At 43.1% G+C, this 16,473-nt stretch overlaps 1 protein-coding gene across 1 annotated transcript in view; it reads left to right on the forward strand.

Moving 5' to 3' along the window:
• Window positions 1-16,473, forward strand: part of TG (thyroglobulin) — a 711,260-nt gene that overhangs the window by 304,468 nt on the left and 390,319 nt on the right. Inside the window, exons 32-34 of the mRNA XM_086966244.1 lie at window positions 2,312-2,423; window positions 6,822-6,901; window positions 8,511-8,651. Coding sequence (XP_086822370.1) covers window positions 2,312-2,423; window positions 6,822-6,901; window positions 8,511-8,651 — 333 coding nt within the window. The remainder of the gene's footprint in view (window positions 1-2,311; window positions 2,424-6,821; window positions 6,902-8,510; window positions 8,652-16,473) is intronic.

Genomic DNA, 16,473 nt, shown 5'->3' on the forward strand with positions numbered 1-16,473 from the left:
TCACTCCCTCCCTCTTCCAAAAACGTCAAGAACTGTTTCCGGTTTCCCTCCTTTGGGGATTGTGTTGAGAGGGGGTGGCGGGTATCTCAGCCATAGAGCACACAGAGGACTTCACGGGTGGGAAGTCTCTCCGATCAAAAGTACCACTCATTATCTGACACATGTGAGAGATGACATCACAAATGACATCGATGACATCACTGTTACCTTAGCATTGACATTATGAATTACCTCACTATGGATACATCTGAAAACACCATGGCTTTTATTTTGATAAATGTTGTACTTTGTGTTGAGTTCTGTTATTTATTGATATAAATGTTGTGATGCCATGAGCAGTGAATTTTGTCCACGAGTTTTGGTTTGCATGGCAGGGGTGCACATTTGGGTTTATGTAGCTAATTGTAGGTAGCCCTTTTGAGGGAATTTTTATTTTGTAACCAACCCTTCACAGTAACTATTTTTAAGGGAAACCTCTGAGGTTTTTTAAGCACACATTGCTGTGTTATGAGCAAACAAAACCCATAATTTGCACTTTACAAAGTTCATTTTGGGCTTTTTTCGGTTTTGTTGTTTGAGGAGAGGATTTGGCTCATTTTGAGAGATTCCATGAGTTGTTCAATGACATTGGACATGGAATAGATGATGTGAGGTTCTATAGTGCTTAGTAATTTTAATTAGGAATGTGCAGTACCACTTTAGAATTTGTCAGGAAAATGTTTGCGTTGTGCTGCCTCCTGATAGTAAAATGCTTAAATTAAGTACATTTTGGTAATCTCACAAAAAAATACTTAAATTAAGTACATTTTGTTAATCTCACAAATATTCCATTAATAGTTTAAAACAGTGGATTCATTAGATGATTTAGCGAGGGTCTTGTTGTGGGGAGAGAGAAAATAATTTTAAGGTGACTGAATGAGTGTTATTCAGGCCTGTTTCCGATGCCTAATTTGTAAAACAATAAGTGCCAGGGCTCTCATCAGGAGGCCACTGCAGCTTGAACCACACATTGCCCCTGCCATGATGCCAATGACAGTAACAACACAACTACTACAAGTGTGACAATTTGGGCTATTTCAGGCCTCCAAAGCTAAAAGAATGGCTTGGGCGGCAGATAACAGTCATTTTTAACGTATAGTGAATTAATAATTAACTGTTGTTGTGGTCATCTCTGAATTATCCATACACAGAATGAATTTAAATCTCAATCCTAAACTTACTACTATTTTGGTATTCACAGAATGCACTTACTACTTTTGGCATTCACAGAATGAATTTACTACTTTTCGTTTTCACAGAAGTTAGGATTTTGTCTTAAGTTTGAAGACAAACTTAAGACAGACTTAAAACAGACTTAAGACAAAATCCTGACTTAAGTCTGTCTTAAGTCTGTCTGGAGTCTGTCTTAAGTTTGTCTTAAGACAAACTTAAGACAAAATCCTAACTTCTGTGAATACCAAAATAGTAGTAAGTTTAGGATTGAGTCGTAAATTCATTCTGTGAATGCCAAAAGTAGTAAGTGCATTCTGTGAATACCAATATAGTAGTAAATTTAGGATTGAGTCTTAAATTCATTCTGTCAATTGGGCCCTAAGTATGGATGCCGAGCACTAGAAACCACTGCCTCCAATTAAGCACTGCCTGTTTCTAAGGGCGACGTCTATCATGCTTTCCCTAGTATCATGCGGAAATTTCATAATGGTTTAATATTCATAAGGATTCAGTGGAACCTCTTTCCCCTCTGTCGTGGTCTCTGATAGATGTCTGTCAGCACAATGGTGCCTGCACCTGTGGAAACTACCTTGGTCCCTTTCATCCAATAGTGTTTGTTTCCAGATCAGCATGGTATTTTAGGCCATTTAATGAATGAATGAATGAATGAATGAAGGAACGAATGGTACAATAAATGTGGTAGCTACTCCACCATATGTTCTCCCTTTTGCGTGAATATGTTTAATTTGTTTTTGCAATCCATTAAAATTGTTCATGTCTTGCTGGTGAGAATTCCTCGTTGTAAAATATTTAGAAATTGCCTCCCCACGTTTTTTTTCTTCACTTTATTGTCGTGTGCACTGCATATGTTTACCTAGACTCGAGCCCTCCTTTATAATACTTTTTTATTGAGATCGAATTTTTATTCGGACTATTTCACTCACAATATCAATATGATATTTCGATATTATCTTTCTTCATAAATGATCTCATTAGGAAGAAGGGATCTAGCAGCTAGGCTATTGCACTGCTGTGAAAGTGTTTTTAAATGTTGAGCCAACCTTAACTGGTAAAATGTTGTCTCTTGTTTTGCCTCTAGTGGTCTTGGAAGAAACCGCTAAGAACTTTTACAGTCGGTTGCCCTTCAGGAAGTTAACAGGAATTTCTGCAATAAACAAAATTACTATGACTGGAAAATCTGTTTCGAACGGGTAATGTAAAAAACAAAAAAAAGCTACGTTTGTAGCAGTATTTGTTTCACATCGTCTTTTGGTCTGAAAGTCTGTCTGCGTGTCTGGTTTTATCTGCACCATTTCCTTCCCTTTTAGCTGTAGTGTGTCTATTTTGCACCGATGGTCGTGCACAATTCATCGTCTAGTGAAGGCCCTCGCATTTGCAATTCACTTGAATACCAAAACTTCCCCTAATAGTAAATGTAACATAAACGGGTAAGGTTAAAGATATTGGTGTATTAGGGTGCTTTCCATTGCACCAAAAAAGCTGCCCATTGGTCACTGTATAGGGCCAGGCATCCTAGGAGACAAGAGGCTGGAGGGACTCACCTACGAGTTCTGTAGTTGGAGTAAAATGTGTCTGGTCGTTTTCGCATTCAACATAAAAGGATATTCAACACAAATGTATTTAATATCCAAACCTCACAACTTCAGAACAAATGCATATTTATATGGACAAGTTAAGTTGTGATTATTGCTGTCAACAAGCATTCGAGTCATTTACTAGCTACCCTAGATCAATAAACAGGGAACATCAGAGTTAAGGCACACTACTAGATTATGCTCGATATTAAGGCCCTATCAATACTCAAGAGGTGGTACAAATTTGGTTTGTGTGCTCTCCGTCCAGGTCATCACGAACCCTGTTTCCAGCCTTCTGCAGTAATCTGATGCATTCTGGGTGTTGTATTCCTGTTTTGCTTCCATTGAACTAATTAGATTGACACACCTGAAATCAATGGCTTGTAGGTGAGAAGTTCAGGACAGAAGGCAGTATCCATAATGATCTGGAATCAGGCAGTCAGCCTAAGGTTGTTTGTGCTTGTGAACTACGTAGACATTTTCACCGAGTATGGTACGGGGTTGATGCAGGTATTGTCGTGAACATTTGATTAGACCCGCACACCAAAGGCCCTCTCATCCAGCTTGAGGCCTTGCTGTGTCTGGAAATCTTTCGATCTGAGCCCTATATGACTCACTGAACAGTCAACAATGTCTTGAAAAGTATCACATTTGACCATGCTCTTATGGGTGGTGGGGGCGGTGGGCAGGAGCAGATATGTTGTTTGGGTCATGAACTCAGAGAGCTGTTCTTGAGTTTCAGACTTTTGAACTCTGTGTATCAAATAGTCCTAGAGTTGGCTCTGTGGAAGCTCTTGGTTGGAACTTCAAGTACAGCCCCTGAAAATATACTGGACCTTGTTCTTGAACAGTTTGTGCATTGTGCATAGAACTTTGAATCTGAGCATAGCCTCCTACCAGAGCCAATGGAGTGCTCCGAGAGTAGGCTTACGGTGAACCCGTTTCTTCCGTTTGTTGGGCTTGATTTTACATATGTCACAGGGCCAACAACTCTAGCCAAATCATCATGTGCACACAAACATACACACATTATACAGAAACAAAAATACACAAGACAAGACTTGAACATAAGGTTTATCCATGAATAGTTACCAGCAGTGGTATTCTAGAATAGTTGTCATCAGTCTTCTTCTCCTGTGACCTTCAACACCATCAAAAATATGTACCAGACCTGCGATTTCATTCTTCTTTTTTTTTCAACCGATTGTCTTACTTGTTGCTTCTTCTCTTTCATTTCATACAAAGACACTTGCTTACCTTCCAATTTTACCCTTGTACAAGTGACACAGTTGCTTCATATCTCCTTCACATAATCAGGCTCATCTCACCCCTGAACCTCGCTTACTTGATCATAACTAAATCTTGGGGTTCTAAGGCTAAGTGACTAACGTTTTTGCATTTTAATCCTTAATCTTTTTCCTTTGCTCTTCCTAGACGTATCTACCTCTACATTTTCTACTGATTCTACTATGGCCTCAATTTCGCCTGATTTTCCTCCGCTCGCCAAATTGAAGGTTATCATGTCAAGGACAGTATTGGTCCTCCAATGTGCACAATTAGCCTTGTGCACTGCATCTGTGATCCTACTACCACTCGGACATACCATTTGAATGAACACATGATTCATTCTCTCTGTCCACTTACCAAAAGTTTGTATAAAGTGACATGGTGAGTAATACACAAAAACAAAATTTTTCTAGAAAACAAACACACATAATTGTCAGTCACATTGTCAGCTTCAATGTATGTGTTAAGATTCTTTTTAATCACTTCCCCTATCCTCCTTGGGGTGATCTCTAAACAAATTCAACCTCCATGTGTTGTGATAACCACCATGACAATAGCAATTCTCTCACTTTTGCCATTGCAGTTCACATGACCTCCAAAGTCAGCTTCTAACTTCTTCCACCCACCACCGTTAATTTTTACACATATGAGGCATACAAATCCTGCCCACTCTGACCACCATTCATTCAAGAACCTTAAATTCAACAGCATGCTTTTTTGTGCGTATTAGTGTTAATTGTGTCTTATCCACTGACCCAATCATATTCCTCAAACTCCAATTGAAGGCATGCCATTTTCACCACTCATCCCACATCCTTCCTCCGTGGATAACTCATTCACAATGCTGTAGAAGGTAGCTCCGGAGATTTCATTTAGCCTTCTCTGGACTATCTACTGTTGCTGAAAATTCACTGTCATACTTCTTGCCTAACTCATCCTTGCTCTTGCATACCTTTCCACACTGTGGCATTGTGTCACACTGAAATGCATTGTCACCACGGCCATCACTACATTCACAATTACCTTCAGTATAGCCTATACAGAGCAAGTAATCTACACAACACATTACCTGTCTGGGTCACATGCCTCAGGATGGATGTAGGATGTCACCTCAACTTCCCTCATCAACGGAGTTTCAAAGCACACACGAAAACTTACTTTGTAGGCTGATTGGGATGGTCTGGGCTCAATATCCCCTTGTAATTGTCTATAGGAACAGGGTGTAGTAGGGTACCACAACATGCTGGGCCACCAGTTAACCCTTCCCACACTTACAATTCGTTCACCTGAAGTTAGTGCAGCCTAGCCGTGGTTGTCAGCAATCCAAAGATGTAGTGTCAAATGTGCCATTCCGTAGTCTTTATCATCCATGGTAGGAGGGAGGAGTTGTGGTCTATGATCCAAGAACCATAGATATGTGAGGAAGCATAGCAATTGACCCGCTCCCCAGTGAAAACATGGGTGGATCCAGTGGAGACATTTCCAAAGTCTCTGGGTATCTCCTATGCCTACTCCTCAGATGTAGCTAGTTCTACGGCACTCTGATAAGATCCAGATCTTGAATGGCAAAGCAGGATAGTCACCAATCCGTTGGGTTATTGTTATGGAGCAACAATAACCCTATGGATATTAATGTGGTGCTGACGGTTGACATCCCTGTTCATGGAGATGCATGTGCAGCAGGATGTGGAGTACAGGAGATTTCATGCTGCATGTAGGTGACGCCAGCACCCAGGAACCTCCGCTGTGTGAATGGCGACAAAGTTCCAGAAACCAGTATGATTTAAAGTCAAAGGCTCAGAGGTTGACTAAGTCCTCATTGGGTCTTGCAACGCTTGGAAATAACTGTTATCCCAAATGTGCGATCTTCTCATCAAACAATTACATCTTTCTTTACAGAGCACCTAGCCTGCCTCTTGACGTGGTTTTGTTACCGTGCCCAGCAGTATGTAGGTTCTTCCTTAGCAGTGACATTGTCAGGTGCACAGTTAATCTGGTCTATGAAAGTTCACATTTTGGTAACATAGATTCTGTATTGCTTCCAATCACCAGCTTGGAAAGTCCAAATGAGTGGAGGGGAATTAAGGAAAGGTCTTCTGGAAAGGGATAGCTAAAATGAGAAAAGAAAGAAAGATTTGTATCTTCGCCGCCTAAAGTGGATTTATTAACTTTATGTTGTTCATGAGGGAACAAAAGTCTGCTCCTTGGATGCTTAAATGTGGTGTACCAGAACTGCCTAGGTGAGCCTTGAAAAAAACAAGAGGTCAAATATGATTCAGATATCTGAACTACTATTCAATGTTCTATTACTTTAGCTTGTAGTGTTTTCACCAGAACAGATACCAGCAAACAATTAGGATGTACTCACAAAAAGGGCTGGCATTCAAATTATCTGCACAGGAAGTCGAGTTTTCAGTAACCTCACTGTAGTTTGTTTATTTTTCCCTTTGTTATTTCTTCTAGATTGTCACTTGAGTCCTAGTCTCTGAGGTCAGGGGTTTCATATTGCCCATCTCTTAGGTCTTAGTGGATATAAAGCTTATGCTCTTTTGGGAAATACCCTATTGTCCTCAGGCTAGGGGGGCTGTCTATGAACAGATACTAAAGATCAAATTCAGCATGTGAATAGAAGAGACCAGTGGCCATACTGATTCTGTTGTTGTCCGAACATGGGCCTGATCGATGCTGAGGACTGTATATTCACCTTTAATTTGTTTCTCTCCTCAGATTCTTTGATTGTGAGCGTCACTGTGATGCCGATGCGTGTTGCAAAGGATTTGGATTTTTGCCTTTTCCCGGATCCCCAGGTACGGTGGTTTCATACTTTTTATGTTGCTCCCGCGTTAATGTGTTAAGGAGTTCTATGCTTGCTAGAAACCTGATTATGGCTTTTGGCAGCTTAGAGACCAAACCATAAAGAAGTATTTGCTGAAGTCTGGATTGGGCTACTATATTTTATGGCGTGGTGAACTGAGCCTCTTACCTTAAAACCCACATGACACTAGCCAGGGAGGACCCTCAAAGATGATGTCAATAGAAGCAAGAATTGTAATGCATTGAACCCTACAAGGAATCAGATAATTTCTACATACTTTATTCATAGCAGCCACAGGGCATAATTGTTTATGTGCTATCTGTAAACAAGATGGGTGAAGTGTCGCTTAATTGAACTACAAAATATTTACATGCAGAGGCTCTTCGGTAGATGATGAAAGCTAGCATTTTAGATCATATATGACTGATGGGTTGCTACCATCACAAAAATGACTTAAGAATTTGAGGAACGTTTGGACTCCTATTTATTTTATGTTTGAGATGGAGCACAGCGAAGTGTTGTATACAAACCATTTGCATTGTAGAAAGAGCATATTGGATTTGAGGTGATATACGTAAAATGATAGTGTGAATGGTTGACAATAGATTACAGAAACTGGGATGCGATACAGAGGTGTGGAGGAAACATAAATTGAGACCGTAACAGTGCCCTGCCCAGGGGTTTACATACATGAATCCTCATTTTATCCACGTGTCTTTTTCATACGAATAAATTAATTTGTAGATATCAGCAAATCATGATTCCTTGAAGCACGATTTTCATTTTAGAACATTATGGTCATGTTTTTGTGAACAGAAGAAGCCCTACAAATCTCAACATGTTTAGTGGTGATAGACCCTAATATAATTATGAATTTGAGCAGTGATTCTTAACGTTTTGACTTCTGTGGACCACCACTGAAGCAATTTCTATGATTTAAACCTCAAAACAATGCACAAATATACAGAATCAATTATTCATCAAACAAATACACAATGATGAAATCTTTTATTTAATTTACAAAAAAATGCAAAAACGAAATCTTAATTTTAAAAGGAAAGTTTGAGCAATTCAAAATGTAGTTGTATTTCTTAGAGAAGATGCGATATGCCAGACCTCAGCATATCCTTTTATGCTCCCTAATGCAATCTATTCTTTTTTGTCAGCATTTACCAGTGCTTTAATTGAGGCTTCCAATCATTCATGCTAGATTTCATTGTCTGTATTTGCACTTTTCTCACAAATCAAGACATGGGTGGCAACTTAATTTTTAGCCTCTAGTTTCAAATTCCTGTAGACTTAGCTTTTCTATGCTTGTATACTTTATTATTATGCAAATATTATTTAATTTTCTAAACAGTTGGAGATCCTCTAAGTAGGTCTGTGGTACGGCTATATTAGAAAATCCTTAAGAATGTGCACTCTAATTTCTCATTATCAACTTTCTAACAATACTATATTTTTTCATAGTTTCTGCATTATACATAACAGTACATTTTTTTATCGCTGGTCTAATATTTTATGTTTTTATACTGTTTGCTCTAACAAAACAATGTGACTTATATCACTACTGAATATTAAAGTTTGAATACTTTTTACAGGTGATACAGTGCTCTGCTTGATGCTCAGCAGCCTGGGAATTCAGACCTGCAGCGAGGAAGTAGAAGGTTCTTGGCATGCTACAGAATGCGACACCGATTCAGACAAACTATCTGCTCCATTTGGCTGGTTTCAGAAACCTGGTAAGCGTTCAATAGTAGGTGTACTTTAAGGTAGACAATAAACGATTTAGGACAGTGGTGTAATGCAAAATGATAGGTCCTCCCTGCAGAATGTAGTGTGGGGCCCCAGAAACTCCCATACATCACGGATATCCACAGCCTTTGGACTGAATTGGGGCACTCTAATGGGTGGGGACCCATTCTTAAATAAGCCTCGGCGAATGAGCGCAGCGAGCGAGTGAGCATGCATAATTGTCTAAAGGGGGATTCGAGGAGGTTCTCCCCCTGAGAATTTTGTATTAAAAAAAGAGTCAAATGGTGCATTTCCAGGACAGTGTTTAAGAAATGGACTAAGAGCAGTTTTACTTGCACTTTTAAAGGAACACTTGAAATATTTCATAATAGGGTAAAGTGGTGCATTTCCAGTACAATGCTTGATCAAGTGACTAAAGAGCAGCTTTACAGGCATCTTTAAAGGAACACTTAAAATATTTCAAATGTTTTAATTCCTCTCCAAGAGGCAAGCGTCCTTGGGCTGACTATCTTCACCATGGAACTTTTGTTAAGTATAATGTTTGCTCATGTATGATTAAACTGAAAATTCATTGATAGTCAGAATATTTAAAATAATTAATAAAAAAAAACCTTGAATATCAATTGAGACAATTTCATCAGGATAACATGCTGCCGGTATTTTGATGTAGACTGCTTCTAATGCTGGGCTTGAGGGCATTGCGGTCCTAGTATGTATAATAATGAATGGATTGAAACACCACTAGATATTTAGAAATTAACTTATGAATCAGTTACACTTACATTCTAATTTTTCACTGGATTTATGTAAGCCATTAGTCACTATGGTGATCAATATTAGGGCAGTGTTAGAAATGGGGGTCTCTAGTTGGCAGAGGTAGGTACCGTTGTCCAAATAGGGACCCTTGCTTCTAGTCAAGGTAACGGGGAAACACTTCTAAAATAACCCCTGCTCACCCCCTTTGTAGCTTTGCACGAGCAGACAGGCTTATCTCAGAGGCAGTGTGTAAAGCATTTGTGAACACATACAGTAATACAGTGAAAACGCTACAAATGGACACCGCACCAGTTTAGAAAAATAAGTAATCTTTATCTAAACCAAAACCAGACCAAACGATAAAAATCCACAATACGGTATTAAAAATATGACTTTCGATTGGTAGAAATAGTTCAGTTCAAAGCAATTTGCATATGCTACATTGTCCACACCTAGTACCTTGGATGCGTCACGCAAACAAACAAAATGGGCCGCAGGGAAGGTGATGCAATGGTCCCTTACACTCAGGGAAGGTGATACGTCAGTCCCTTGCTCCGGGGGGAGGTGATGCGTTAGTTCCTTACTGCTGTGCAAGGGAGGTAATGCATCGGTTCCGTACCGAAGAGGAGGTGATGCGTCGGTTTCTTACTACGTGGAGAGGTGATGCGTCTATTTCTTACTGTGTGCCCCAACAATGCAACAAACTTGGTGCCTCAATGCGATGCGATGATCCAGAATGATGCATGGATTCTTGCAGCCCCACAGCAGGCCTTGCGTCACAATCGGTGCAGTGATCTCGTACTTCACAGATCGATGCACTCGGTGCAGCGTGTGGCGATTTGTCAAGCAGCGGGCAGGCGCTGCGATGACTTCTTCGGCGATGCAGATGCTTCTCGCTTCTCGAAGTTGCGTTACTTTTCCCAGCTCCCAGCGGCAAACAGCCTCCAGAGATCCAAAACAACATTAGCCACCTCTTAGCAGGTCAGAACTCCCAGCAAGGAAGTTCAGGGGAGCTTGCAGTGAAGTCTTTGTGTCCCTGAGACTTCAGAACAGGAGGCAAGCTCAATTCAAGCCCTTGGAGATCTTCCTCTTGGAGGGGAAACAGCAAACAGCAAAGTCTTTTTCTCCTTTCCTTGGCAGCAAGTACCCACTGCAGGCCAACCCTAGACAGCAACCAGCACAAAGTCAGTATTACTCCTCAGCTTCTCTGGCTCTTCTCTTTGGCAAAGGTTCCTCTTGATTCCCAGAAATGATCTAAAAGTCTGGGGCCTGGGCCCCAATATTTATACTATAAAATCCTTTGTTTTCTGGTGGCAGAGAAGCCCTGTGCTTGGTCAAAACCAGTTCTGTCCTCTCTGGTGCAGCTTCCTGGCAGGAGGCGGAGACAGCATTGCGGAAGGCAGGCCTGGCCCATTCAGGTGAAAGGAAATCTCCTCTCCCTACTCTAAATGCATCCCAGGTCTATTCAGCCCAGCCCAAGACTCATCAGACCCTCTGGAGCCACTGCTCATCCCCAGCCCCTGTCAGTCCAAAGCCGGACATGCAATAAACAAACCTAGCAGAGGCACACTGGATGGCTAAGCAAGAACATATTTATGTTCTAAAAGAGGTATTTTCCAACTCAGAATGTAAAGATCATCTTTACTATAATTTTTAACATTCTGAGTTCAGGCATATGCCTTACAACAGTGAAAAACTAAATTGGCAGTACTTCACTATCAAGATACGTCACACACATCATGGCATGTCCTACCTTTCACATACACTGCACCCTGCCCACAGGAGTACCTTGGGTCTACCTTAGGGATGACTAACATATAAGAAAAGGGAAGGGTAAGGCCTGACATGTGGGTGCACTTGCCAAGTCGACATGGCAGTACTAGTCTGCACACAGATAATGCAGTGGCAGATCTGAGTTACATTTACAGGCTGCTTTTGTGGGTGGCACAATCAATGCTGCAAGCCCACTATCAGCATTTGATTTACAGACCCTGGACACCCATGGTACACTGTAATAGGGACCGACTAGTAAATCAAATATGCCAATCATGAAATCACCAATCCATAACAACAATATACAGGGAGAGCATATGCACGTTAGCACTGAATAGCAGTGGTAAAGTGCCAAGAGTCCTAAGACCAACAAAAACAGGTCAGAAACAGAAGTCCAAAAAGCAAAAAGTCTATGGATAAACCTGCTGCAAAAGCCAGGACTAACAGGCAGCATGTTGCCCAGCAACACGCCAGGTGAGGGGAGGCTATGACCTCTGTTCTACTGTTGCAGGATAAGCCTTGATTCGGGATATTCTCACCAGACTTACAGGAATAGCTAAGTCCTCAGAGTTGCTGAGACTTTCCCACCAAGCCAGAAGGATGCTGCTTGTCTTCCTGTTGGACCTGGCCCTTTCTGCAGGGTCATTCCAAACATTTTTGCCTTCACACTCATGTTTCCAGAGCGAGCGTTTTCTTGTTGGCATTTCGACTTTGCACAGTTCACCACTGCTAACCAGGGCTAAAGAGTGTGCACTCTTTCCATTAAATATGGTGAAATTAGCTTCCACACAATTTACATCTTTAATTTACTTGTAAGTGGTACTATATATATCAAGGTCCTGTAAATTCAATGCTACTACTAGGTTTGCAGCACTGAGAGTGCCACTCACTTAAGTAGCCTTTTAAACTTATCTCAGGCCTGCAGCTGCACTCTGTGATGGCAATTTAAAACTGCTGTTTCGACCTGGCAAAATAAACCTTTTGCCAGGCATAGACATTCTTTTTTATTGCATATATGTCACCCTTAGGGTGGGCCCTAAACAGCCCAGAGGGCAGGATACAGTGTATTTAAAAGGTTGGACATGCACTTTTAACTTTTTTATGTCCTGGCAGTGAAAAACCTTTACATTAATTTTTCATTACTGGAAGGCCCACCTTTCCCATAGGATAACATTGGGTTCCCTTATTACATTTAATAAGTGCTAACTTTCAGTTGGGAGCAAATGTGAATATCGAGTTTGGTGTCTAAAGAATTGCAATTTAAAACCCTCTATAATGGTAAAGTTTAAGTTTAAGTCACAATTCTGAAAATGTTAGTTTTAGAAAAGTAGACATTTTCTTGTCCTAACCATTTGGAACCTGCATCCTGGGTCACATGACATGGGGGACCTGGTAGTTGGTCTTTGGGTATTGCTCCAAGACAATAAGATAAAGGAGAATAGGTATTGATAGGATGGGCCATCTCTGACTTGATGAGGGGGAGGCACTGTTACCTACCACACTTAAACATCATAAAGGGTCTGCCCATACAACCTAGGCCCAGAGCAAGAAGGCAGGAAATTCCAAACACCTCTGGGAGTAGAAACTACTGGAGCCTTCTCCTAATTCGAAGTGAGCATTGGGTATGAACAATGGACCCTCATACCCAACTCTTCAGTACACCTCTGGACCTGTGGAAGTCTCAGAAGGGCTGCTGTGCTGCTCTGCAAGAAGGACTGATACTCTATTGCCCTGCTGCCTGAGTGAAAGCACTGGACCTACATCTTGACCCAGGACCACCAGAGTTACTCCAAGGGCTAATTGGCTGGCCTCCTGACCAGTGCCTCGGGGACAGAAAAGGCACCAACTACCTTGAACCCAGCACGTGGACTCTTATCTGCTGTGACTCTTACCCCACAAGTGGTGCCACCCAAGTCCTGGACCGTTTGAAGTGGGACTAAAAATGTTGTGCCAGCCCAGCTGTGGTTCTGTCATCAGAACCATTGCAGTGCAGCTCATCTCCTCCCAGCTACTTTGGAACCGCCTCTGAGCTGTGCATCCTCAATGTAGGACCTCACATCACAGCCTGCAGCGTCTGCAGAACCGCCACTGCATGACTTATCCATCGCAGGCCCCTCATCGACAGGATTCCTCGACAACAACGCAGGACTTCTCCTTGCAGCCCTTCAGCTTCTTCAGAATAGTGGCTGCATGATGCATACTTGTCATTGGTCTTTTGACTGCATTCTCTCAATGAAGTAAGACCCACACCACAGCCCTGCTGCTTGTTCAGAACAGCAGCTGCCATTTCGCATATTCTGCCTAATCGACCCCTGAGGCGGAAGCCGGGGGATCTCAGCACTCTCTTGTGCATCTTTGTGAACAGCGCGGGTGATTGCTTAATAATAACTCGTTTTTTTAAATCTGTATATATTTTAGCCTGCAGCTTTTAAATCATTTATCCCCACCTTGGTGTGAGATCTGCTTTACCCAAGGCTTTCCCCGACCTGCCTGACACAGCACCGCCGTTATTAGGCGCCGACAACCTAGTCCAGCCACTTTAGCCGCCATCTTGGGTAGGGGAAGGCTGCCGGTCTAGGTGATCGCTCCTCCCGCCCTCCCAGGATACTTAAGGGCGTCTCCTACTTCCCTCGTGGATTCTGCTTAATCGACCCCTGAGGCGGAAGCCGGGGGATCTCAGCACTCTCTTGTGCATCTTTGTGAACAGCGCGAGTGATTGATTAATAATAACTTGTTTTTTAAAATCTGTATATATTTTAGCCTGCAGCTTTTAAATCATTTATCCCCACCTTGGTGTGAGATCTGCTTCACCCAAGGCTTTCCCCGACCTGCCTGACACAGCGCCGCCGTTATTAGGCGCTGACAACCTAGTCCAGCCACTTTAGCCGCCATCTTGGGTAGGGGAAGGCTGCCGGTCGAGGTGATCGCTCCTCCCGCCCTCCCAGGATACTTAAGGGCGTCTCCTACTTCCCTCGTGGATTCTGCTTAATCAACCCCTGAGGCGGAAGCCGGGGGATCTCAGCACTCTCTTGTGCATCTTTGTGAACAGCGCGAGTGATTGATTAATAATAACTCGTTTTTAAAAATCTGTATATATTTTAGCCTGCAGTTTTTAAATCATTTATCCCCACCTTGGTGTGAGATCTGCTTCATCCAAGGTTTTTCCCCGACCTGCCTGACACAGCCCCGCCGTTATTAGGCGCTGACAACCTAGTCCAGCCACTTCAGCCGCCATCTTGGGTAGGGGAAGGCTGCCGGTCTAGGTGATCGCTCCTCCCGCCCTCCCAGGATACTTAAGGGTGTCTCCTACTTCTCTCGTGGATTCTGCTTAATCGACCCCTGAGGCGGAAGCCGGGGGATCTCAGCACTCTCTTGTGCATCTTTGTGAACAGCGCGAGTGATTGATTAATAATAACTCGTTTTTTAAAATCTGTATTTATTTTAGCCTGCAGCTTTTAAATCATTTATCCCCACCTTGGTGTGAGATCTGCTTCACCCAAGGCTTTCCCCGACCTGCCTGACACAGCGCCGCCGTTATTAGGCGCTGACAACCTAGTCCAGCCACTTTAGCCGCCATCTTGGGTAGGGGAAGGCTGCCGGTCTAGGTGATCGCTCCTCCCGCCCTCCTAGGATACTTAAGGGCGTCTCCTACTTCTCTCGTGGATTCTGCTTAATCGACCCCTGAGGCGGAAGCCGGGGGATCTCAGCACTCTCTTGTGCATCTTTGTGAACAGCGCGAGTGATTGATTAATAATAACTTGTTTTTTAAAATCTGTATATATTTTAGCCTGCAGCTTTTAAATAATTTATCCCCACCTTGGTGTGAGATCTGCTTCACCCAAGGCTTTCCCCGACCTGCCTGACACAGCGCCGCCGTTATTAGGCGCTGACAACCTAGTCCAGCCACTTTAGCCGCCACCTTGGGTAGGGGAAGGCTGCTGGTCTAGGTGATCGCTCCTCCCGCCCTCCCAGGATACTTAAGGGCGTCTCCTACTTCTCTCGTGGATTCTGCTTAATCGACCCCTGAGGCGGAAGCCGGGGGATCTCAGCACTCTCTTGTGCATCTTTGTGAACAGCGCGAGTGATTGATTAATAATAACTCGTTTTTTAAAATCTGTATATATTTTAGCCTGCAGCTTTTAAATCATTTATCCCCACCTTGGTGTGAGATCTGCTTCACCCAAGGCTTTCCCCGACCTGCCTGACACAGCGCCGCCGTTATTAGGCGCTGACAACCTAGTCCAGCCACTTTAGCCGCCATCTTGGGTAGGGGAAGGCTGCCGGTCTAGGTGATCGCTCCTCCCACCCTCCTCCCACTCCCCCCAAATCATGGATAAAAACAACAGACCCGCCCGTCGGGCGGGCGCAGCGGGCGCACCGGCGGCCCGCCGAAGGCGCGCCAAAGGCAAGCCCGTCTGCGCCTGGACCGGGCCCAGGGCCACCCCCCCCCCCCCCTGGTTCAGCTCCCCAGAGTACAAGAGGGTCATACACTTCAAGTATGCTCCTGCAGCTGCGACCTTCTCATCATCAGTCATGCTCTGTACTTGACCCTTTGCTCCTTGCACGAGATTTTGCCCACATCTGCCCCAGCTGTAAATCCTCTATACCCTTCTTGTTTAAGCCCTCTTTCACCATTAACTCTAATCCTCAAAAATCGCACGTTATGGCCCTCATTAATGTTCGGTCGCTCGGTAAACACTGACAGGACATAGCTGATTTGATTGAGGACAAAGAACTTGACATTTTATTCCTGACCGAAACCTGGATGGACAGTTCGTTCGATCCAGATCTAGTGATCGCAGTTCCCAAAGGCTTCTCTATCCACAGATTGGACAGACAACGTAAGAAAGGTGGTGGAATTGCAATCATTCTACGTGATGCATTTACTGCCAAAACCAATCCAAATTCTCTTCCATCATGTGAGGCCTTACAATTCTCCATCAAATTGACTCCATCCTTTAATTTTAAAGGGATTCTATTATACCGACCCCCGGGGTCAAGGATCGGATTTATCTCGGATCTCAGGACTATCCTGGAATCCTTAGCCCTGGACAGCTCCCTAACTGTCCTTGGCGACTTCAATTTTCATTTTGATAAAACCGAGGACAAGGACACAGCTACTCTCTTAGCTGATATGTCCATCTTTGGTCTTCCACTGATGGTCAAATCCTCCACACATGAAGGGGGCCATATTTTGGACGGCATCTTCACTAATTTAGTGGAGCTACATGTTTCCCAAATCCTCCCCCTCACCTGGTCAGATCATTATGTCATTTTGGC

The sequence above is a fragment of the Lissotriton vulgaris genome, chromosome 4_1 (assembly GCF_964263255.1).
Source record: "Lissotriton vulgaris chromosome 4_1, aLisVul1.2, whole genome shotgun sequence".
In the NCBI taxonomy this organism is placed as follows: Eukaryota; Metazoa; Chordata; class Amphibia; order Caudata; family Salamandridae; genus Lissotriton; species Lissotriton vulgaris.